Below are 24,547 nucleotides of genomic sequence, written 5' to 3' on the forward strand. Positions count from 1 at the left end.
TTCCTTGATTCTGTGTTTGGGGCATCTGGGCGAGCCTAAGTGGGTGCTGATTTCTCCACAGGTGGGCAGCATCCTGTGCTTTGGGAACCCTCCCGCCCTGGCCTACACCACCCCTTTCTGCAGAGCCTCCCTACCTTGATTATTTCTGTGTCCTTCCTCCATCATGCACAATCCTCAATGGTCACTTCAAATGACTTACACATATGTGTACCACAGTGACATTATTTCCCTTTATAGTGCACGTGTCCTAGATCCTTCTTGGTGGCTTCATAACTGTGGCACTCCAAGCATCACATAGTGAAGTATGTGTGCTGAGTGACAAGATTCATTCTGGGGACAATGCTAACTGGTCCAAGATGTCATTGAAGGGAGCAGTGAGACTCTTACATTTTGAGGGTACCGTTATTTGAAATGGATGCATGTTACATGTACTGACCCTGGTCTCTCTCCCACAGGTGGTTGCCATAACAGCCTTAAGCCAATCAGCAGTGGGCCCACCATCACCATCACTGCTGCCACCACCGCTGCAGCTGCTGCCATGGTCTCTGTGAATGCCGAGGAACTCCGGGGCCTATCCCCCTCCATTGTGCAGCCCTACCATTTCCTAACATTGACCCCCATCAGAATCCCCCTCCGGACTGCCACCTTCTCAGGTAGGAACAGCACACCATCTGGAAAGGTCATAAATTGTTCCCAGAATCCATCTGGAGAAGCAGGGCCAGCTGGGTCCAGGAGCTCAGTGTCTTGGTCACTGTTCTTCATTTCTGGACACATGCTATGGATTGTTGGAGGTCAGATCCAGGAGGGGTATCCAGTTAAGGTTGTGCGGGGTTTACCTGATGTAAGACTACACAAATGCACATGGATTCCATGAAGCAAGGCTTGTGCCTATGTGGCTCTTTGGTACGTGCATGTGAAGAGCCAAGACCCCTTTACTAGGAACTGAAGGACCCTAAGACCTTGGTCATTTCCTGTGTGCCACATGTCAGAGTGTAAGGGTGGCTCACCCAAGAAGCATTAACTGGTCTAGCTAGTGATATACTAGGTCCCATTGCTGAGCTGCGCATGGCTCTCCATAGTCCTGTGTGAGATTGGAGATAGCTCCTCTGGGAAATCCTGCCCACAAGGCAGGGGAGGGGACAAGAGGTATATTGCCCCCTGAATCATTGGTGCTCAGGGTGCTGGCTCTTTTTGAAGAATTGGAGAGGATGAGCTTGAGGCTTCTCAGTATCCTGAAGCACAGCGCTTCGGAGGTGTGTGCTCATGAGTTATGGAATGGCTCCCAGACCGGCCCCACTACCTGCTGCTGTCCGCATGATGTGCTTACTGCTCTCTGTGTTGTATTTGTTGACTGGTGGCAGGGTGCCCCATGTCCCTGTGCAGTGCTGGTTTCTTCAAACGTGATAGCAATGTCAACTTGGAATCTTCCATCCCTGAGTTTTGGTTGCTTTAGTGAGCTGGTCATGTACTGTGGTAGTGCTTGCACAGAAAATCTGCAGGAGACAGGTTGCTACGTGCTGAGCATCCTGCATCAACAAATCCAAAACCGGAAACTCTCAGCACTGATTAGGTGGGAAAATTCTGCTTTGGAAAACTTTGATTATGCATGAAATTGTTAAAAAAAACATTATATAAAATAAGCTCAAGCCTACGTATATATTATAGAAAATGAATAAATTCATATTTAGACTTGATGTCTTTATGTGTATGTAAATATTTCAAAATCTTGAGGTATTCCAAAACCAATAGAGTCTGCATCCCAAGCACTTTGGGTAAAGGATGTTTAACCATGTCATTAATTACTACATTCTCATCAACAGGAAATATATCACTAGATGAGACACATGCACATGCATGTACATACACACATGCATGTATAGGCATATACAATGCACATATATGCACACACACATACATACAAGTCAAAGGTAAATAGCCCATGTTCCAATTTTTTAGTGTGCCCTCAATTACTGATTTTCTTTCTGGCAAATCTAATGTGGTCCTTTTCAACTGGACCTCTGACCTCTGTGTTCTTCTACCAGCCTAATGGATTAGCCAACCAGTAGCACACTGTATTACCCAGAATGAAATCTGCATTCCATTTCAGTGTGCTAGTGAGCTCTCATTTAGATGTGATGGGAACAGCCCTTGGGCAATCTGTATTTGAAGCCCACATTCTTGCTGTGTGGAGCTGTGGGCTAAAACCCCTCAATCCACTGATGTTTATGAAAATTTATCTTAGAACTAGACATTGTACTGCCGGCTGGCTTCCCTTTCCAGGTCTAATGAAATCCAGGAGTGTCCAAGACAGGGTTTCTTTGGGAGGTGTGGCCACCTGGTTGCATTGGACTGGGTCTCTTCTCTAGCTGGGCGCAGAAGGTCGTTGAGGGGTGTTGGGTATAGTTCTGGTGAAAGGCCATGGCAAGTGTCCCTTGAGCATCTAAAAGGAGCCAGAAGGGTGCACAGCTTGCCATTGTTCTGGTTAGTTTTATGTCAACTTGACAGACACTCAAGTCATTTTGGAAGAGGGAACCTTAACTAGAAACATGTCCCCACTAGATCGGCCTGTGGGCAGCCCTGCCATGCATCGTCTTGATGGATGCTGAGTACGGGAGGTTGCTGTTCATTGTGGGCAGTGCCACGCATAGGCTGCTGCTCCTGGGTGCCATAAGCAAGCAGGCTGAGCAAGCCAGTCTGCAGCACCCTTCCATGGTCTCTGCTTCAGTTCCTGCCCTTACTCCTTCAATGATGGGCTGTAACCTGGGAGCTGACAGCTGGAATAAACCTTTTCCTCTCCAGGTTACCTTTGGCCATGATGTTTTTATCACAGCACCAGAAACCCTAACCAAGACACCCATCAAGCTGTAGGCCTGTCTCTAAGCCACTTTCAGGAGTCCATGGAAGGAGTGAAGGAACAGACTCTTCGGAGGACCAGTTTGCCTGGAAATTCCTGACACCCCTGCAAATGAGGAGCCAGGCTGGGATCAGGAGGAAGGCAGAGCCCTTAAGGGGCTTGGTGTGGGGTGAATTGGAGGAGTCAGGCTTAGATGGACAGAGAAGGCAGGTCTGATGCAGCACGTCCCTTATGTGAGCTTATCCAAAGCCTGTGGTCTTTGGTATATCTGCAGTGAGCAAACGGTTCTTAATGGAGGGCAATTCCCATTTCAGATGATGAGCCTGACTGCTGCTTGATGTAAAAAGCCAGATGCCTCAGAGGCTTCATACAGTTTGGGTTAATGAGGCTCAACTGAGGACAATTTTGCCTTTTAGGGATATCACACAACCACCACTGGAGATGGAGTTTGGTTATGTCAGCATGTGGGTAGAGGCTGGGTCCTGCAATCCTCATCTGCCCCAAGTCCTGTCTCCATATTAAACCTCTGGTTTAAATTAGAATACTACTTAATACACTGTGAGACCTTGTACTGGGGCAGCATGGATAAGCTCAACTGGGTAGGAAGGACAGAGGTATGTGTGTGTGTGTGTGTGTGTGTGTGTGTGTGTGTGTGTGTGTGTGTGTGTATGTTCTGTTAGCTGAAGCACCAGAGGAATGTATCTCCATGGAGAGCACTGAGCCAAAGGATTTACACTAAGTCTGCAGCTCTGGTGTGTGTGGAGTTCTCAACCCATACTCAAAGAGCCAGGGACCAGCTCCAAGCTCAGTTCTACTGGGGTTGTCTTCTTCAGTGTGTAATGTGCACAGCCAAAGCCTGTGGTTGCTTTCCACAGTCCAGCTACCTGTGGAACTTGTTCCTTTTCTGGACTGTGTGTCTGCCATCAGAAAGCTGTGTCTTTCTTTCCTGTACCCCTCCATATGGAGAATAGGATGTGGATCTGTGGACTCAGCAGCATCCCTGATCCAGCACCCTGCTGGGTCCTTGTTGGGTTGGGAAGAGCTGCTCTGTCCATTTGTGGCATCTAGTGCTGTTGGTTACCTACCTGTCCTTGATCCCACTTGGGGCAGAGGGCAGCCAGCTCATTTGGAGACGTGTCTGTGCTGCTGATGGTGCAGGCATGTAAGGCTGGTGGCTGGAGGAGCCACCTAAGAAAGGAGAACAGAGCAGGGACCCTCCTCCCATCTGCAAACAGGTTTTAACTCACTTCTCACTATCCTTTGGGGTTTCAGATTATAGAAGAAACCTATTCAGGAGATGTCTTGGGCATCACACCTATGGCTCAGTGTTAGGAGGGTAGGACAGAAGGAGAGGTAGAAGATGTGGACTGGAGAAGGCATGCCTCCCTGGTGTTTCCAGAATGGGCTAGCCCTGGCCTACAGTCACTGGACCACAGTTCTGCTCAGACCTTGCTAGGACAAGTGAGCCAGGTACCAGATGCTCTTGCCATCAGATGAAGAATCCGAAATGGCTTTTCTCCTAAGAATGATAGAGTTTATTTTTAAAGGGTGGCCCACCCTTTCCAAGGCTCTCAAGTGAGAAAGGTGAAATGGGAGCATGGAGAGACTGTCTCTAGTATTGCCAATTACGATCAGATACAAATATTAAAAAGCGCCATCTGCCTCAGAGGCCGTTTGCCACCTGTTCTCTCGCTCCTACAACTATTTATTGGTTTAAATTTAGCATGCTGTCTTGCCACAGAACAGCTGGGCAGTGACGATATTCTTTGTCTCCCAGTGACTTGCCAGCCAAGCCACATACCAAGTCCAAGGCATCTCAGGGCATCAGTGTTGCCCATGGCCTTTCAAATGCTGGCAGCTCTCTCATTATGGAAGTCCACAGCTGCTAGGCTACCTCTGACAAAAGAGGGCCAACCGCTTGGGGGTAGAGTTGTCCCCTCTTTTATTTTATTATTTTTTTAGGTACACAAATTATTCCTTCCTCTACTATAATAAAAAAGTGTCATAATACATATTACAGTTTTAGATGTTTCCAGAGATAAAAATTCAGAAACCTTGTAGCAATGTAGTTACTGATATCCCCAAACACCTGGAGGTCGCCCTGCCTAGAGGGGATCATGATTGAATATAAACAAGCAAGCAGAAGGCTCTATGTATTTATTATCTTTGATAGGGGGCTCTGTAAGAATGCCCTGAGCATGCATTCCTATATTAAGCAGTGGGTGAGGGGCAAACCTGCCTCTGTGGGGAATCCTGTTGCTGGGATCTCAAAGTGAGGGCTTGCTCATGCACTGAGTCCTTCCTGCCACACTGCCCACCTTGGACCATTATCCCCCAGCACCTCCCATTCCTACTACCTTCCCCAGGAATGCACACACTTTGGGGTCTACATTTGTGGTCTCCACCGTGATCTCCTGCCCACTCTATCTGGAAACTGGAAAGATATCCTCACCCTAAAGGACTCTAGTGCTGGAGACACCTGCCTCCCTTAAAGGGGGCTGGCAGGACACAGCCATGGATTTCAATCCACCTGTCCCCTCCCACTGCAGAGGTAAGGAACCCTTGCAGTCCTTCCTTTTGCAGCTTGTGAAATGCCTTCCCCACTTGCAAATGTGTCATCCCTGGGCTGCCGCGTGCTGCCTTGTGGGGCTCTGCTGCATTTAACAGAAACAAGCCACGTTTATAGATTCTTCTGTGACGGTTTTTGCATGCAGTCCTCAGTGTGCCTCTCAGGTCCATGCTTGCAGACCACCTGTTGTCACAGGTTGCAGAGATGCCCCCCCCCCGTGTTTGGGACTTGGGGACGTGGTGGGGGGCACTTCTGGAAATACCACAGAACACTCCCACCTTGCTTTCCCAGAAGTGCTTTCCTTCTCTGCCTCTCACCCGGCTCTGCTGGTACCCTTCCCAAGGGCCTTCCCAGGTCTCTAGAGATGGCCCATCCACCTTCAGTGTTCCCCCAGCCTCATTCTGGACAGTGACTCCTCCAGTGTGATGTCCTGTGTCTCCATGGGTTCCTGTCCTTTCCATAACAGATCTCAATATGTTGTGTGTGTTATACAGAAGGCGGTGCCCTATATCTCCCTTAGTCTTCCAGTAAGTAAACTGATCACAGGGTACCTCAGAGCAATAATGATCCCATATGCCCAGCCTTTGGCTCAGTAGCTCAGGCTGGACTCCTATTCCCAATCTTAGAGTACTCTCTCTGTGGCCAGCTTGGGGTGTTGCCTTTTCTTGTACCACTCCCTCCTTACCTGGGCCCTCAAGCACAGCAAGCCCCTGTCTGCCTCAGGGCCCTTGCACTGGCCGTTCCCCATGTGAAGGCTCTTCTGTCAGCCTCCCAGTGCCACATATAGCTGAGACAGTGGTGGTCAGGGAGGTGGCCTGAGGTCCCCATTCTGCAGTACACTCTGGGATAAATGCCTTTGTTTTTTGGTGTGATGACTCTGGGGACATTTATTGTGGCCTGGAATGATCCTTGGTGTTTATCTTTTGTTATTTTTTCTTCCTCCCCTTGCAATGTCAGCTTCACACATGTCACTTTCCACTAGGTAGAGCCAAGCTTTGAAGAGCTGTCTGTCAGTAGCTCTCTACTGAACTGACACGGTTGAGACCTGTCACTGCCTAGTAGGTGGTGTAGACATTGAGTCCGCAGCAGAGAGAGCCTGGGTGAGGGCCAGCATTGCTCTCTATTTCCTGTAGGATAGTGATGAGGGATCATCACCACCTCCTCTGCAGATGTCTATTCCCACTTGGGATGCTCCTGTAATGGGAGATGTTAGAAGCAGGGGCACTGGCTTTGAGCCATGGTCGTCCTGGGCATGATAGGGGCCAAGCTCTCACAAAGAGATGTGTTCAGTGACAGCTCTGATCAGGTCAAGAGGAGAGCAAGACTGCTCAGTGAGGGCCTTCTAAGCAAGGCATGCCCTGTCTCCTGTTCTCATGGGTTCTGAATTTCTAGAATCCAAAATGTTCAGCTGAAAGATTCAAGGGCCCAAGCAGCCCAGTAAAGACTCATCCCTAAGACCTGTGCCCATGGAAGGTAGGGTAGCCAACACTCAGCTGCCTTTCAAGGATCTCTGGGGCCTTTCTATGGTATCCAATGTCCCACACCAACCGTAATTGACACCCAGTGTCAAGGACCACTGTGCCAACCTGATGGTCAGGCTGACCTAATGAGGAAACACAGGCCTTGGAGGCAGCTCATGCCTGCTATGAAGTGTCAAAACTCCCTGGAGCCTGTTGATGGGCCACCTGCAGGGAAAGGTGGTAGTCACCCAGATGAGACCTTGGGTGGATTCTGTAAAAAGGACTTTCTTTTGTGGCCACACAGATGGTCTTCCTTTGTGCATTCCAAATGTTTCTACTCCGGTCTCCAAGGGAGACTGATGTACCCAGGATGTGAGTTTAAATAAAATTTTGAGATATCAAATGAACTACTTTTCATTTTATTGTATGCAGTTCTGGCATTTAATATGTCTGCAGTACTGTGTGACTGCTTCCTCACCTCAAAGGAAAACTTGTCCATCCCCAGTCTGCTCTTGCTCAGAGGCAATCACGAATATTTCTATGCCCTTGCCTCTGCTGGAAGTGTCTTATCATGGGACCACAGTGTGCCAGGCTGCCTGTATCCAGTGTGTCCAGGCATCCAAGAATGTTACTTATTTTGTTTGGAAGAATTTTGGTACCAAGGTTTGCTTCTTAAAGTCAGAAGTCTTTTGTCAATTTACTTGAAGTTTTGAATTTGTTGAAAATTCTTAATTATTACGTGGTGTTTACTACCAACTCAGATGTCAAGTTTTCTGTGCTTTGCTGAGTCAGTTTCCAGAAATTTCTTCTTCCTGTGGCACTTTTTGCAGGCCTTGAAGTTTACTGTTAGGAGGTTATTCCTGGGATCCTCCTACCTTGAATGTCTAGCTGTGCTAGGTAGATGTTCTTCAAAAGGCAGGCCTTACTACAGATCAGGATTCAACCCTACCTTCTTCACCCAGGGGTGTTCAGGACACCTCAATCTTCTGTCTAACAGGTGCCCATCTCCATTGGGCTCTTCCCATTGCCTGTTCCAGGATGCTGATGAAGACCTGCACTTCCTGCTTCTTTTTTTTTCTTTTATTCTTTTCTTATTCATTACATTCTGACCACAGTTTCCCCTCCTTCCACTCTTGCCAATTCCTCCTTACCTCCCTCCCCAAGATCTACTCTTCCTCTATTTCCCCTAAAAAAAAGCAAGCCTCCCAGGGATATCCACCAAACATGGCCTAACAAGTTACAATAAGGCTAGACACAAACCCTCATATCAAGGCTGGACAAGGCAACCCAGTAGGAGGACCAGGGTCCCAAGAGCAGGCGAAAGAGTCAGAGACTCCCCCACCCCCGCTGTTAGAGTCCCACAAGGGCACCAAGCTACACAGCTGTAAGGTGTTTGCAGAGGGCATAGCTCAGACCCATACAGGGTCCATGATTGTCATTTCAGTCTCTGGGAGCCCCTAGGAGCCTTGCTTAGCTGATTGTGTGGGGTGTGTTCTCCTGGTGTCCTCTACCCCTCTAGCTCCTACAATCCTTCCTCCCCCTTTTCTGAGGGGTTCCCCTGACTCTGCCTAGTGTTTGGCTATGGGTCTCTGTATCCTCTCCTACCGGTTGCTGGTTGAAGCCTCTCTGATGACACGTGGGCTAGGCACTGATCTATGAGTATAGCAGAATATCATTAGCAATCATTTCATTGACTTTTTTTTCCCAGTTGTATTTGGTTTTTATCCTGGGTCTCTGAGCTGTCCTGCCTCTGGTTCCTGGCTATCCAGGCAGTGTTAGACATGGGCTCCCTCTCATAGTGTTGGCCTTAAGTTGGACCAGTCATTGGTTGGCCACTACCAGAAGTTCTGCACCATCACCCCAGCACATCTTGCAGGCAGGACAGATTGTAGGTTGAAGGTTTTGTGGCTGGGTTATTATTGTCCCAGTCCCACTGCTAGGAGCTTTGCCTGGTTATAGAAAATGGCCAGCTTGGGCTCTGCTCCCCACATTGCTAGGTGACATTGCTAGAGTCACTCTTGTAGACTCCAAGGAGTTTCCATTGCACTATGTTTCTACATCTCCCCCAAATGCCCCAACTTCCAGTCTCTCCCAGTATTCTCTCCCTCTGTCTCTCCCACCCCTGCCTGATCCCTCCTGTTCCCATCCCCACCTGCCCCATTCACAAATCTATTCAGTTACTGTGGATATCGCTCTATATGCTGTGAATGTGTTGCTCTGATTGCTTAATAAATAAAGTGCTGATTGGCCAGTAGCCAGGCAGGAAATATACTATAGGCAGGATAAACAGAGAGGAGGATTCTGGGAAGTGGAAGGCTGAGTCAGGAGACACTGCCAGCCGCCACCACCATGAGAAGTAAGATGTAAAGATACGGGGAAGCCACAAGCCATGTGGCAAGGCATAGATTTATAGAAATGGGTTAATTTAAGATGTAAGACCTAGATAGCAAGAAGCCTGCCACGATCATACAGTTTATAAGTAATATAAGTCTGTGTGTTTACTTGGGTCTGAGCGGCTGCACTGCTTTATTTCCCCTTCCCAGGGAGATCCATGCATCCCCCCTTGAGCCCTTCCTTGTAACTTAGCTCCCTGGATCTGTGGATTGTAACATGGTTATCTTTCACTTAATAGCTAATGTCTACTTACAAGTGAGCACATACCATGTTTGTTTTTCTGGGTCTGTGTTACCTCGCTCAAGATCTTTTCTAGTTCTGTCCATTTGCCTGCAAATTTCATGATGTCATTGTTTTTAATAGCTAAGTAAAACTCCATTGTGCAAATGTAACACATTTTCTTTATCCCTTATTTGGTTGTGGGACATCTAGATTGTTTCCAGTTTCTTGTTATTATGAATAAAGCTGCAATGAACATGTTTGAACAAGTGTCCTTGTGGTAGGATGGAGCATCCTTTCAGTATATACTCAAGAGTGGTATAGCTGGGTCTTGAGGTGGATCAATTCCCAATTTTCTGAGGAACCACTATATTGATTTCCGTAGTGGCTGTACAAGTTTACACTCCCACCAGCAATGAAAGAGTGTTCCCCTTGCTCCACATCCTCACCAGCATGAGCTGTCACTTGCATAATCTCTGATGCTTAGCACAGATTCACACAATCAAAGATTCTGTCTTATGTTTTACTGTATGTATTTAAACCATGCAATGTGTTCTAAGGTATGGAGGAGCTGGATTTCTCCAGAAGTAACTTGGAACATAAGTGGAAACTGATCAGAAAGAGTAGGGAATGGGATGTATTCAAAAGTTTGCAGCTTCCTGCAAGCAAAGGGACCAGATTGGGACTCAGGCTGCTCAGCTGGCAGAGCCCCACATTTTCATTTGTTTAGATCTAAGAACTTGGGGTGGCTCAGTAAGGACAGAGTGCCACCTTGACACCAGTGGCCTGGAGCTCTGAGAATAAGGTTCTGGGGCTCACGGGTCTCCCTGACCTCCATGCTGCTGTCATTAGAAGTGGTGACAGGGATCTGGATTAATTTCTTACCCGCCTGTAGTTTTGAGTTTTGACCCTTCTCTCTGCCTCTCTCCAGCTCAAGCCCAAACCTGGCTCTGATTCAAGGAATAGCCAGGAAGACATGTAGAGTGTCAGACTAACTTTGGAGACAGCTTAGGCCACCTGCCCTGTCACAGCTGTGACAGGTTGCTGGTGAGGACTGCCTCCAGGTCAGCAGTTGGCACACCATCAGCATCCTTCTGGCTGCCGATTCCTTTTCATTCTGTCATTGTTTCCCCGGGTGTTGATGTGGTAAGTCCTCATTTGGACACAGTGGGAAGAGTGAAGAAGCACAGATCAAAAAATTAAAATGGCCTCAACTCCATTCACCTTAGGTGAGTTCAGGTGTCCCCTCCAGCACAGGCCGCACATGAGTGAATGGTAGGGTGTGTTCTGCTCAGACAATGCCTTTGCATTTCATCTTTGTAGTGGCTTCTTGTCAGCTTCACAGGATCTGGACTCCTAGAGACAAGCCTCTCACCACACCTTGAGGAATTATTAAGCCTCTGGCCACACTGTCTGTCTGTGAGAGATTATGTTGATTAGGTTAATTGAGACGGGTGGTATTTAGGTCCTCTGCTTCCTGATTGTGGTTGTAATGTGACCAGCGGCTTCAAACCCCACTGCCTTGACTTCCCTGTCAAGATGGATTGTGTCTTCACCTGTGAGTGGAAATAAGCCTTTTCTTCCTTGAATTGCTTTGTCAGGGTGTTTTACCACAGGAAAAAACTAAGATAGCCCCTTTAAAATGATGGTCTGTAGACTTCAACAATAAGCCCACACTGTCAGCTTCCACCATCGTCCTCCTGGATATCTGTAGGATAAGGTGGCAACCAAGAGCAGGTGGACTCTGGTGGGCTGTCTCAGCTTTGCCCATCCCTCATCGGCCCCATTATCAATCACATGGCCAATGTCCTTGTATTTCTGTTGCTGTGATAAAACACCATGGCCAAGTGTCTTAGTCAGTGAATCTATTGCCGTGAAGAGACACCATGGCCATGGCAACTTTTATAAAGGCAAACATTTAGTTGGGGTGGCTTGCAGTTTCAGTGGTTTAGTCCATTATCATTATGACAGGAAGTGAGGCAGCACACAGGCAGACATGATGCTGGAGAGGTAGCTAAGAGTTCTACATCCTGATCAGCAGGCAGCAGGAAGAGAGAGAGAGAGAGCCACTGGGCCTGGCTTGAACATTTGAAACCCCAAAGCTCACCCCTAGTGACACTCTTCCTCCAACAAAGCCACACCTACTCCAACAAGGCCATGCCTTCTAATCCCTGTCAAGTAGTGCCACTTCTTAATGACCAAGCATTGAAACTTCTGAGCCTATGGGAACCATTCTTATTCAAACCACCACAGCACAGCAAGTTATAGAAAGAAAGGTTTGTTTGGGCTTATGGTTCCAGAAGGGCAAGTGTTCATCACCATCATGGCAGGCTGGCATGGCAGCAGGTGGCAGGAACAACAGTTAAAGCCACATCTCCACTGGAAAACAGGAGACAGAGAGAATTAACTCTAAATGGCATGAGTGAGTTGGGTTTTTTGTTTTTGCCTTTTTTTTTTTTTTGAAACCTCTAAACCTGTTCCAGAGAACAAGGCCACACTTCCTAATCCTCCCTAAATAGCCACTCAGTGGGGACCAAGTATTCAAATGTCTGAGACTATGGGGATCATCTCATTTAAGCCACCACAGTCCTGTTGCTTTCCTAGAGATTTAACCATGTGACCCTGGAGTGTGCTCCCTGTCTCCGGATGCCTGGTGGGTGTGGACTGCTTGTATAAGCAGAGCCATCCTTGTGCAGGGAGGCTTCTGTTTGACTTATGCTCTGAGAAAGTGCCAGGCATGGCTTTCTGTCCCCAGGTTCTTACCTGCCAGTGTGAATGCTTTTGCTTCCTGTGATGGTTTGAGGAAGAGGGGCCGGGATTTGAGGCTCTGGATCCACAAGCTGCCCATGTGCAGAGCCAGTGTGTGCACTCAGTCATGCAGGTGCAGCTCTGAGCCAAGTTGAGCCAGGGGAGGCAGCAGGATGGAACCATTTTCTGCTTCAACTGGGGCCCTGCACCATATGGCCAACTGTACAGGAATAAGGAAAATGTCTGAGGCTTTCTCAGCAAGAGCAGAGATTGTGACAATCACCAAAAGAAAGAATACACTTCCACTGCCGGGACCTGGTATGCCTGTGTCTATGGAAGGGGTGGTCATCCTTAGGAGGCTGTATGCAACACCAAGGACCCGAGGGGAAGCTGTCTTCTGGGGTCTGGAAAGATCATATGCTGGTGAAATCTTCCTTGCCTTTCAAGAGCTCCTGCCTTCCTCTGTTCCTTCCTCCAGTTGAGTTGTGTTTGCTAATGGGGCAGAACAGTGGATTCACATCTGTTTAAGATAATGGGCTTTTCTGCAGAAAAATGCAGAGAAAAATCTGACTCTTCTTTGATAAGTAATTTCCTTCCTTGTCTGCCCAGTAAGTCAGTCAGCCACTCACCACTCAGGAGCCCTTGCTGTAGAAGTCTGGATAATCCAAAGTGAGTGCAGGGAGGCCACCTCTTCCCAGGACACAGTAGCTATCAGTGGGCCAGGCCACTAGCCCTGATCCTCCCTCGGGGTAGTTCCCTCAGGAGCTGGCCTGGGGTGTGATTAGGACCTCAGAACAAACAAAGCCTCTGCAGGGCAGTAGGCTCAGTCCTGCTGGGGATTTGGGCAAGTCTTAACATCTGTTGAAATGGCCTCACTCTACGATCCAGGGGGACACACTCTTTCCTCTTGTGTGTCTATGATAAGGGCAGCTGCTGTGCCTCTGGAATGCATCTAGGTCAAAACTCCTTCCCAGACAGACATGGAAGGGAGGCAGGGCGGTCCTAGGAAGAGAGGATTAGTTTGTATTGGTTCTGAAAGAACTTTGCGATATATGGCCAGGCCACATGAAGCCATTTGGGTGTGAATTTATTAGTTCTTGGGCAGTCACTTGAGCAGGGAGGTGCCATAGTGACTATGCAGATGGGAGAGAGATGCCAAAGGCTGGGACCAAGCAGATGGTGGAAGGTGCTGTGGAGAAGTCGGATTTGGATCAACCTCATTTAAAGGTACAGGCAGCAGGCTTGTTAGCAGAATGTTCGGGTGTGAGAGCAGTGTGGAGTCACAGATGATCGCCAATGTGTCACTCTGAGCAGGAAGAATGCATTGATTCCTGGGCAATCTGGGTTCTGCTCACATGGAGCAGAGTGGCCTTTCTGTCCCTGATTCTTCTTGTGAGTGCCAACTTCCTCTCCCTTCCTTAAACAAGATTCCTCTAAGTAAGATGTGCATACCTGCCAATCAAAATCTCTCTCCCAATTTCTTTTGAACTCAGTTCTGGCAAACTTTGACCTTCCCATAACCTTGAAGCTGCTTCTGTCAAGGTCACCTGCATCTTGTGTTCCTGTGTTGCTATTATGGACCCTTTGTCAGCATCTGACAGCGTTCATCACTTTCTTTATCATGTGTGTGTCTGTGTGTGTGTGTGTGTGTGTGTGTGTGTGTGTGTGTGTGTGTGTCTACTTTCTACAACATAGCTGCATAGGTGGACCTGACTGTAGACAGGTAATTAAGGTATAAGTCACATACCTTACGACTCACCCATTTGCAGCATACAATGAGTGATTGATTCTATTATTTTTTTTCGAGACAGGGTTTCTCTGTGTAGCTTTGTGCCTTTCCTGGGACTCACTTGGTAGCCCAGGCTGGCCTCGAACTCACAGAGATCCACCTGGCTCTGCCCCCCGAGTGCTGGGATTAAAGGCGTGCGACACCACCGCCCAGCGAGTGATTGATTCTAAAGCCAGGGTCAGGCACCTATCACTACAAACAGCATCAGAAAGTCCATGCCTGAAAAGGAGCCATCATCCCCTTCCCCACACCATGCCTGGTCAGGTCAGCCCCATTTTGCTGTATGCCGTATTCGATGTCCTGAGCTGCTTCCTCTCTTCTCTCTACATGAGCTGAGCAGACTCAGGCCTGGGGTCCCCTTTCCCAGTCCACACTCTACTACCACAACTCAGCTGTCAAAACTACCCCGTCTCACAGCTTCAGTCACTACCTGACACATTCTGCTTGGCCTGACCACTCCCCTGACTCCAGACTCACACGCCAAGATGTCTGTGTGACATTGCCACTGGCATATTTAATGTCCACATTGCATCAAATGGATCCCAAACTGCATTCAAACATCTTTATCATTTTATTGAGTAAGCTATAATTTTTATTGTACTCATTTTTCTCAGGTGACATCTGGGGAAAAAGGATAACAGAAAGGGTTCTCTGGCATGGAGAATGGAGATGATCAAGCTTTGCAGGGTGGCTGTGGGGCAGGGCAGGGTACAGGTTCCTGGGAAACTCATGCCAGGACTCTAATAGAAGCCTACTGGAAATAGGGAGGAGCCTGTGGCATCTGCAACGTCAGCTCTGTACTGTGGATCTGGTGTGGCCGCTATTAACCATCAGCATCCAGTCACCAAGTTTATGGAAGATTCACGTAGAACTGCAAACATGTCCAAGACAAGCAACCAGCTGAAAAGCAGCCAAGGGTGTGAACAGACATTTCTTTAAAGAGATGTTTCAATGTCGGGTGGGAACAGAAAGAAATACTCAGCATCATTAGCCACCAGAAAAGTGCCAACGAACACAATAATAAGATACTATCTCACCCTTCGTCTTCGTTACTTTTCTGCTGCTACAGTAAAACATCATGACCAAGGCAGCTTACAGAAGGAAGAGTTTATTTGGACTCATGGTTCCACTGGGTGAGATGGGAGAAGGGGACAAAGGAAGACCCAGGGCTCCTTTCCAGGCATGGACTTTCTGATGCTGTTTGTAGTGATAGGTGCCTGACCCTGGCTTTAGAATCAATCACTCATTGCATGCTGCAAATGGGTGAGTTGTAAGATATGTGACTTATACCTTAATTACCTGTCTATAGTCAGGTCCACATATGCAGCTATGTTGTAGAGAGTAAACACACACACACACACACACACACACACAGAGAGAGAGAGAGAGAGAGAGAGAGAGAGAGAGAACTTCGTGTGTGCGGAAGGGAGACACTCCAGATCCCAACATTGAAACATCCCTTCTGAGGGTAGAAAAGGCAAGAGTGGTCTGCCTTCAGAAATGCCTGTAGGATCTCCTTCACTTCAGTCCCCTAGAGGGCCAGCACTTGGAGGTACTAACCAGCCTGTGGCTGCCTTGGAAACCAATAAAGGCAGGGCTCTACCCACCTTAACAGGAAAAGCCAGGGGAGGGAGGGTACTGTCTGCCCACCTTTCATCCTCAGTTCTTTGGGAGACTCGAGCACTTGGGGACTTGGCAGCCTGGATTTCCCAGAAATGTCCATTGTTTCTTCCAGACCAGGCAGCATCCCTGTTACAGGATCAGGGCCATGATCCTCGCTCCTGTGTGGCTCCCTCCTTTGTTTATGCCAGAAACACAGAACGGCTGAGTAAAGATGACACTGTGTCCCCAGCATGTCCCCAGCCCTGAGGAGGAGTGAGAGGAGCAGCCTGTGTGCTTAGAAGCAGACTAACCTGGGTACTGGCAACATGATGTCCAGAGCTATCCACCTGCCCACCCAATAGGGACTTCTTGCTCGGGCCTCTTGTAGGGTTAAGTCTGTCCCTCTACAACTCACCTAGCCTTGCTTCCCTGACCTGATGAAAATATCCCACAGTCCCCCCACTTTCCCCCCCCCCCTGCTCACAGCTCTCCATTCCTTGTTTCCAGCTCTGTACTCAGGCAGCTTTGTATCAGGACTGCTTTAACTACTAGCTGACTGGAATCCATCACTCCAGTCACTTGGGAAGGGCCCACTCCAGTCCTGGCCACCAGGCTGGAGGTTTCTACGGGGGATTGGTGTCCATGTGGTATGGCTAGTGGTTGTCTAGGGAGCGTGTGCTGACGGCTCTGCTGAGCTTTACATGCCTGCCATGGATGGCAATATGGACGGGTGGTGTGAGACGCCCTAATGGGCATAAGGGCACCAAGGGAGGCAGGAGCTCGTGAGATAACCGGGCACTTAGGAAACGAAAACTAGTTTCAACCTCTTGGGTTTTTTAAAAAAAAATCTATTATTTTAAGCCTATTAACAAGCTATAATGTTGGCTGTTATTCCCCAAAATAATTAATCATAGACAAACTCAGAATTCCAAAGAGGTTAGGCCAGGCAACCCCACCTAATGGATTAAATACTGTAATTAATATCGCTCCGGTGCCTCCTCTCCTTGGACTCTTTAATTACATTCTGCAGACTATTTTCCAGCCTGTGGCAGAGTCACGGTTTCTGCACCCCAGGCTGGTGGCAGTCATACCAATGAGCCCCTCCCAGGGGAGCTCGGGCCTGGCAGGCTTCCATCAGCTCAGGTCCGTCGCCAAGAAGACCATGCGTCCTTTGACAGAAGGATTAGTTCCTGTTGGGTGTAACCGACACTGATGGTCCCACGGTGTGGCTTGTGCCTGCAGCGAGAGCTTTCCAAGCTTGCCCTGGTGACACTGCCACAGCCCCGCAGTGTTCTCTCCTTCCTTGTGTTCTGTCCCCCACCTGGGTTCTTCTCTACACTTGACTCTTCCTGTTATCATATTCCTACTCTCCAGAGTGTCGAGGGCAGGATGATGTTGGGCCACTCTGAGCAGTAGTTGCAGAGCAAGCTGGATTCCTCGCAGGAAGAGACGTTCAGGTCACCAGGCTAGCACCAAGCTCCTCTGTAAGCCGGGGCACCGGGATCATTTGCTTAAACAGGCACTTTGCCACTTCCCTACTACACTGTAACCTCAATGACAACAGTATCTGGAAGCCTCTTCGGCCAACCACTCAATCTGACCTTACCCTGATCTTAACCTCTACAAGAGTGTGTTCATCGTGCTCTGACACGTCTGAGACCACAGTCTGGCCGTGGCCAGTGGGGACTGCAGCATAGTGGGGAAGCTGGCTCAGCTTCCTGGAGCTGTTCTTCCCAGAGCACCTGAAATCTAACCACCTTTCCCTACTACAGAGAGCAGAGCCCCACACTCACATCCATCACACGTGACCACTCACCTGGGTTCCCACACTGCAGGGAAACTTCTGTCTCTCTGTGTGTCTGTCTCTCTCTCTCTCTTTCTCCCTCCCTGCCTCTCTCCTTCCCTCTCAAATGCCTGAAGCCCCTGAGGCCTGAGCCTTTGACAAGGTAGAATGCACACAGCTCTTCCCCTGGAACTTTCTTGGCTTTTCATATTTATCTTAATTGCATGAACCACACTCATGGGGCTGAAGACCGAGGGTCTCCTGCCTCAAGGAGTCCCTGAGCCCCTCCTCTCTTAGTTGGTGCTTTTACTTTATTCTTTACATACTAAATAGAGTGTTGAGATCTTTGAGAATTAGTTTGTCACCTTTGAACACTCGCCCTTGGCACTCAGTGAGAGATGAAGTTCATATTGACTATTGCCATATAAGGGAGTGATCTCCTTCTAGGTACCAAGGCATCCAAAGCAGAATTATCCATAGTAGCTGGTTCTGTGACTCATGCTTCGTGGGTCAAATGAAGTTCTCCGGGGCATGGGTGTTCTCCTGCTGATACCAGTCACCAGCTTCTGGGTTTGGTTTACATTAGACTCAACAAAAGGCAAACCTACATGTGAGTCTGAGATGTGCCTCTCTTAGAATCCCAGCAATCCTAGGCTTAGACCTCTGTGGGGCTGTGCTTGAGGGCTTCTTAGTCATCACTGCCTTTAGCTGAAGGGCCTGCTAGACTCCAGCATCAATTTTTATTTTTACAAAGTCTTGTATCTGGCCTTTGGTTCAGACCTCATTCCACTTTAGGGTTCTGTAGCTTGGGTATGGTTGAGCCTGTCTCCCAAAGGTGGTATGTGAGAGATTTGGCCCTCAGAGTGGCAGACTGAGAGGTGATGGAACCCTTAGAAGTCTGAGCCTAGCACAAAGTAGCTAGGTCGGTGGGGGACCGCCCTTGGAAGGAACTGGTGCTTTTCTCGTTAGTTCTCATGGGAGGGCAGTTGGAACAACAAACAAACAAACAAATAAAAAAAGAGAGAAAGAAACACAAGACAGGCTCTTTTCTTTCAGACCTCCTGTCCCTCTCTAGGATCTTCCACTTCCTCACATTCTCACCATCTTGCCATTCACCATGATGTGATACAGCTGGGGACCCCTACCCGAGCCTATACAATGCTCTAGTACTTAGGGTACTATAAAGTACCCAGACTTGGGCATGTTGGAAAATGTACTAAGACAAGAAGACAGGTAACAAAAGCCATTTTTCCCTAATTCAGCAAGGCTTAGTCGCTCTGCATTCGACCAGCAAAGTGAGCAGTCCTTTGCTTGGTTTATCAACTTACATCTTGCTGTAGGCAATCTACAGAAGCCAGCTGACATCCTTAGGATGTCCTGGAAGCCACCTTCTAAGGTCTTCAGAGTCGTCATGCTGGGTCCTCCAACAGTAGCTTGGATGACTGTTTTGAGGCCACCTCCCATGGAGCTCTTCTGCTTCTGAATTTTCCTTCCTCACATTTAGGGTTTCCAGAAGTTTCCTCACAAATTCTCTAGCATTCATTTCCTACTGAGTACTGAGGGAAAGTTTTGTAGTAATTTTTTATGTTCAGCTTGAACTGTAGTTCTTTTCTGTATTTGTTTTTTGTTTGTTTGTTTTTTGCTTTTCGAGACAGGGTTTCTCTGTGTAGTTTTGGTGCCTGTCCTGGAACTCGCTCTATAAACCAGGCCGGCCTCGAACTCACAGAGATCTGCCTGGTTCTGCCTCCCAGGTGGGATCGAAGGCATGTGCCACCACTGCCCAGCCTTTTCTGTATTTGTTTCTGAGCCAGGCACCCACAATTGTATAATAAACACCCCCAAAACACAGTGGCTCAAAACAACCTCCGTGGCTTACCTTTCTGGTCCCACATACTGGGAATGGGCTCCTTAGGGCACTTTGCTTGCTGGCTGTATGCTGTGATGCCTCTCTCTCAGCTGTGATGTTTTGCCTGTAGGCTGAAGGACCCAGGATGGTGTCACTGACCAGCCTGAATGGTCATGTGCCTCTCATCTCCATGGCCACATTTCTCATATGGAGGTTGAGATATTAGCTAAGATAGAGTGATAAGGTTGAGAATAAGGGTGACCAAGGTGGAATGGCAGGCTTTTATTGATTAGCCATGGTGAGCTGAAGTTTGGTAATTTTTCCATTGGTCATGGGTACAGTTTTGAAAGATAGTTTTTCTTCTTTCATGAGAATATCCTGATCTAGTGGCTTGCTATTTAACAGGTGGTCAAGTTGGCCTGGGAGATGAGCAAATGACTCAAACAGTGTTTGTTTGGAATTGTGTTAACTCTGATGTTGGGCTTTCAGATAGTTCAGTGGAAAAGACACAGGGCAGCTCCAATGGGCAATGGGCCAGGTCAACCTGTCACAGTCTTCAGGGAACTATGTTTTAAATGACCAACATGTCCACAAGTAGAGCCAAACAGAAACTGACCTACAGGTCAGGGAGGTAAACGGGACAGACACAATGATGGTAGAGATGCCTCCTCACCCCTTTCCAGTCACCCATCCACCTGTGGGACCAACCAAAGACTCAGCATTTCTGGCGAGCATGGCTTCAATTCTTCAGATGAGCCTGGACAGCTCTTCTTATAACCCATGCAGCAGAGTTAGGGCCCTGGAGTACAGCTGTTCGGAGGAAATAACCTATTGCCCAGCTGTGTGTTTTTCAAGTCAACCCAGAGCATGTGCTGGGATTTTGCTGTGGCAGCTGCTCTGACTCTAGGGCCGTGGGACAGATTTGGTGGCACAAGCGTCTTCCTCTGTAGCAGTCCTCTCTGTGTTCACTCCCTAATACTGAGAGATTTTGAGGTCTAGTAGAGGTCGTTTATGTAGCTATGTGGAACCTCACCAATTTTCACTTGGTTCCCGATCTGAAAACACTCTGGCCAGTGGCCTAACTCTGGGTTTTCTGGCAGAGCAGTTGAGAAGGTTACAAGGATGAAAACAGAAGAAAACATGAGGCATGCCTTTAGTGGGTAACAGGCATGGGTCCAGGGTTCATTGCCTTGTCCCCTGGCACCTGTCTCTGTTTGGAGTGGTTAGAGGGACAACAAGAGAGGACAAGCCCAACCCACATATGACTTTCAAGTTTCCACTAGCTACTGTCCCACTGGCAAGTGCAGGCCTGCTGGTCACACCTGGGGTCAGAGAGGGAGGGGCATGCAGAAGGAATGGGCTCAGAGAGTTCTACTCATCTTAGGGACCATCATTGATGACCCAGTCTCTAGAATGAAGCCCTGCACAGTATCCCACACAATCATCCTTAGTTTCAGATATTTAATGACTAAGTGTCCTCTAAATAAATTGTAATGAAAATAAAAACACTTAAACTTCATGCTCCCTATCCATAAAGTGATGAGCATCTTCTGTAGAGTGGTGATTCTCTTGCCTATAACTTGAGGCTCTGTTGCAAATTGCTATTTTCTATTATAAATCTGCATTTTCTAGTATGACTATTTCCATCTTTCTGAGGCCTAATTTCTGCTGCTATGCTTTGCTTTCATATTTTCAAGTGTGCTAATAATTACATTCTGCCTTAGACATGCCAACAAGTTTTATGGTTTTGTTCACAGACTAATCCCACAAGTTAGCAAATAGGCACATTTTGATAATGTGACTAGGTAGATGTCATTCCACTGAGAACCACAATCTCTGTGACAGTGTTTGCATCCAAGTCATATGGACACACCTACTCATCTCTTATGTGCCTACGATCATGCTATCCTCTAGGCTGTGAAAAGATCAATGCCTTAGTTCTTTAGACACTTCATTTGCCCATCCACCAATGTGTCCTTCCTGTATTCCCTCCCCTCCCTCTGTAAGTCACTTATTCCTGGCCTCAAGAAAACTTGGTGAGGGTGTATCTGCACCAGAAGCTGTACTAGGCACTTGATATAAAAGCCCCAACTCTCTGCTCTCAAGGGTTGGGGAGCAAAAAATGATAGATGATAAGATCAACCAGCTCCAGGAACTGATTCCATCTGTGACTGCCCTCTGTGGACAAGCCAGTCTCCACTTGCCTAAGGGAGTCTCGGGGATGTAGCTATGTGATCTGAGCTTGGCCCTGGCATCTGATGCTGGGCTCCCAGTGCTGCTTCCAACCACATCCAGGCTTAGAATGGGCATAGCAAGGAAAACGTCAGGCTTGGAATGTGTTCTAAAATAAGGCTGTGCAATTCTCCCTAGGGTTAATGATATAGGGCCAAGCCAATGACTGTTCCTGGGATGAGTGGGGCCTAGTTGCATTCTGGGTACCAGTTTATCCATGGCAGTCTGAGAAGAGGGCTATTGACCTCGTTCGCATTTCCTGTTTATGACCCCATTTGTTGTGCACCTGTTTGGTGGAGGAATTCTCTTTTCTTTTTTTTTTTTTTCCTGGAACACTTTAAGAAGCTCTCCCATTCCAGGGCTTAGGGTCCTAGAGAGAAGGTTTTGTCTTTGTCCCAAGGCTAGTGCTGGTGCCTCTAAACACCAGGTAGATGGTGCTATTCTGAGTGTGCAGGAGCCTGGGCAGGAATTCAGTGACAAGGTTTCTACCTCCCCGGAAGCAATCCCAGGTTTCTACCTCCCTGGAAGCAATACCTGCCCAGCATCCCTAGTGTTTATGATCTGCAGCGTTAAGCCCATGGAAATCCCTCTGTAGAGATGGCTGCCAGACTCTCCTGTCCTCTACCCATCATCTCTGGGGTCAGCTCTGGTGTGCTGGGATGTAAATGGCCATCCTGCCTGGCAGACAAAACCCACAGATTTGTGGCTGTGTTTGATGTTCATGAAAGGTGTTAGGTAAGCACCACACTTGTCTCCAATATTAGACCACTTGTCAAGGTTGCAAAGAGCTTTCTTTAAAGGCAGTAAACAAACAAATGGATAGCAAGGGGGAGGATTCCTTTATTTTAGGAGATAAGATGCATGCTGACATTTAATTCTCATTTTACTCTGGGCATCACTATAAACATCTTCTGCGGGATGCTCTTTGCTATGTGCATATCTTTGGTCCCACATCAGCAAATAATTTATAAGGTGTTGTTTATTTTTAATATCTGATAAAGGCTGCCTCCAACTGAAGGCTTGGAGTTACATTTCAGAAAAGCAACTGTAACCTTTCTTTTGCTGGAGTGAGAAGGAAAGACCCTTTCAGGGCTTGATCTCTGAGTTTCATCCTGTCTGTCTTCTGTGAGGTCTGTGCTGTGAGCCTGGGTCTCTGGAAAAGTAGCATGTTGCTTGGCACCAGAGGAAAGGCATGCATGACCCTGGTCCTTGGGTGCATAAGCTTCTCACAGTCCCAGTATTGCAGACAGGGAGGCAGAGAAGGGAGGTGGCCCCCAGGTGAGCAGGGACATCAGCATGCAGCCATGTTTCACAGGAGACAGTACAGTGACCAGAATGACAGACCCTGTTCTACACTAGATGGGAAGGGTCCCAGATAGCAAAGTGCTGGGTCAGCATGAACCCACCTGTGTGAGGACAGGAGGCTAATCCTGTCTGGAGCAAACACCACAGTGCTGGGTGACAGCTTATACCTGACTGTATGAGGCAGGAGGATGAACCTCTCTGGAGCAGACATCATTGTTCTGAGCTAGAGTGTATACTTGCTTGTGTGATGTATGAGACTAGAAGGCAGGAGGTTGGATTTGCTTGTCTAGGGTAGCTGTGAAGGCCATTTCTAGCACAAGACCCTCGGCATTTCTGGAAGGTTCTTTATCAGGGTTGCAAATGGAAGTTTTCCTGTTTCACAGAGTCAGGGCACACAGAGGGTACACACAGAGACAGGGGATATGGAGGAGCCTGTAGATGTAACCAACCGTCTTATTAAATAAGAAACACAGAACCAATGCAAAGAAAGCCAAGAGATCAGAGCTAAGAGCCTTACCCGCCTGTGGGAGCCATCTGCTGTCCCCTGTCCTGGTGGATCCAGGTGGGTGGGAAAGAATGCCCTGAAAGGCATGGAAGGCAATCATGGGCCAGGATGCCTGAGCTATGAGCAGCGAGAGAATCCAGCAGAACCAGATGTTGCCGTCCTTGATGGTTACTTGACTTGTCTAAAACCCAAAGGTGTTTCTGGTGAAGCTAAGGCAACTTCCTGCAGCATGCTTGGTGAGGAGAGCTCTCTGGGGGGATGTGGTAGTGGAGGCTGGGGGTGGGAGTTAGTGAGCAAATGTCTGGTAGGAAATCAACAGAATATGTAAACAAAGAAAGCAGGGATCATGAGCAAACAGTGTGTACTCAGGGAGCATGAGGAAGGGGTACTGACACGTGCAAACTGTGAGGGTCAATAGGTGAAGACCTTTCTGCTGACTAGTGCATCCAGAAGAGGAGGAGCTGGGTTGGCTCAGCTGCAGAGCTGACTTTTTATACCCCTCTGACACTTAGCCCCATTGACTTCTCCTGACCCTGCTGACCTTTGACCAACACTCAAGCAAAGGAGATGTGGTTTTTGTTTTTGTTTTTTCTTCCTGATGGAAAGCCCTCGAAGTTGCAGGAAGGTAACTACACAGCATCATGCCAACTAGAACTTCCACCCTGGCCTGCATTTTTTTTTTATTTAATATCCCAACACAGGTCTGTGGCACAGTCCCGCCCAGCCACCCTGGCTGCATGAGATTTTAGGGAGATGTCCACTGTTTTCAGTGATCCTGCCATTCTGTGAAGTCCCCAGGGGGCACTCACCCAATTAGCTCTTGGGCTCAGTCAGCTGCAACTCATGGCACATTCAACCACCCTGTTCCTCCATGGGGTTCCCTCTCTTCTGACTCACACTAGACAAGGAGAGCATACTGACCAGTCTCACATGTTCCAGAGCCATGCTGAGCTCTACCTCGAAAACAAAGCAGTCGGACTCACTCCAAGCATTCCTACGGAGGAATGCCCCACTGGGGAGTCATGAGTACCATTCTGAGTATTATATGCAGTGATGGAGTTTCATGTGTATCCCTGAAACTGTCCTTCTACAGGTTTACGTAATCACATATGATGAAACCAAGTTTTTGAACTTGGAGGTATACTTACCTGTCTTGATTCATCCATTCACTTGTGCCCCGGCCAGCGGGGTATCAACGGGGGCGACCCACCTGTGGGAGAGAATGAGAGGGACAGGGGAGA

The 24,547-nt window shown here is 48.1% G+C and overlaps 1 protein-coding gene across 1 annotated transcript in view; it reads left to right on the forward strand.

Annotated features, from left to right (window-relative positions):
- Positions 1 to 24,547, forward strand: part of Tcerg1l (transcription elongation regulator 1 like) — a 194,565-nt gene that overhangs the window by 36,693 nt on the left and 133,325 nt on the right. The window contains exon 4 of the mRNA XM_052762004.1: positions 456 to 653. Within this exon, the coding sequence (XP_052617964.1) occupies positions 456 to 653 (198 nt within the window). The remainder of the gene's footprint in view (positions 1 to 455; positions 654 to 24,547) is intronic.

The sequence above is a fragment of the Peromyscus californicus genome, unplaced genomic scaffold (genome assembly GCF_007827085.1).
Source record: "Peromyscus californicus insignis strain IS unplaced genomic scaffold, ASM782708v3 Scaffold_4__1_contigs__length_199733344, whole genome shotgun sequence".
Taxonomy (NCBI): domain Eukaryota; kingdom Metazoa; phylum Chordata; class Mammalia; order Rodentia; family Cricetidae; genus Peromyscus; species Peromyscus californicus.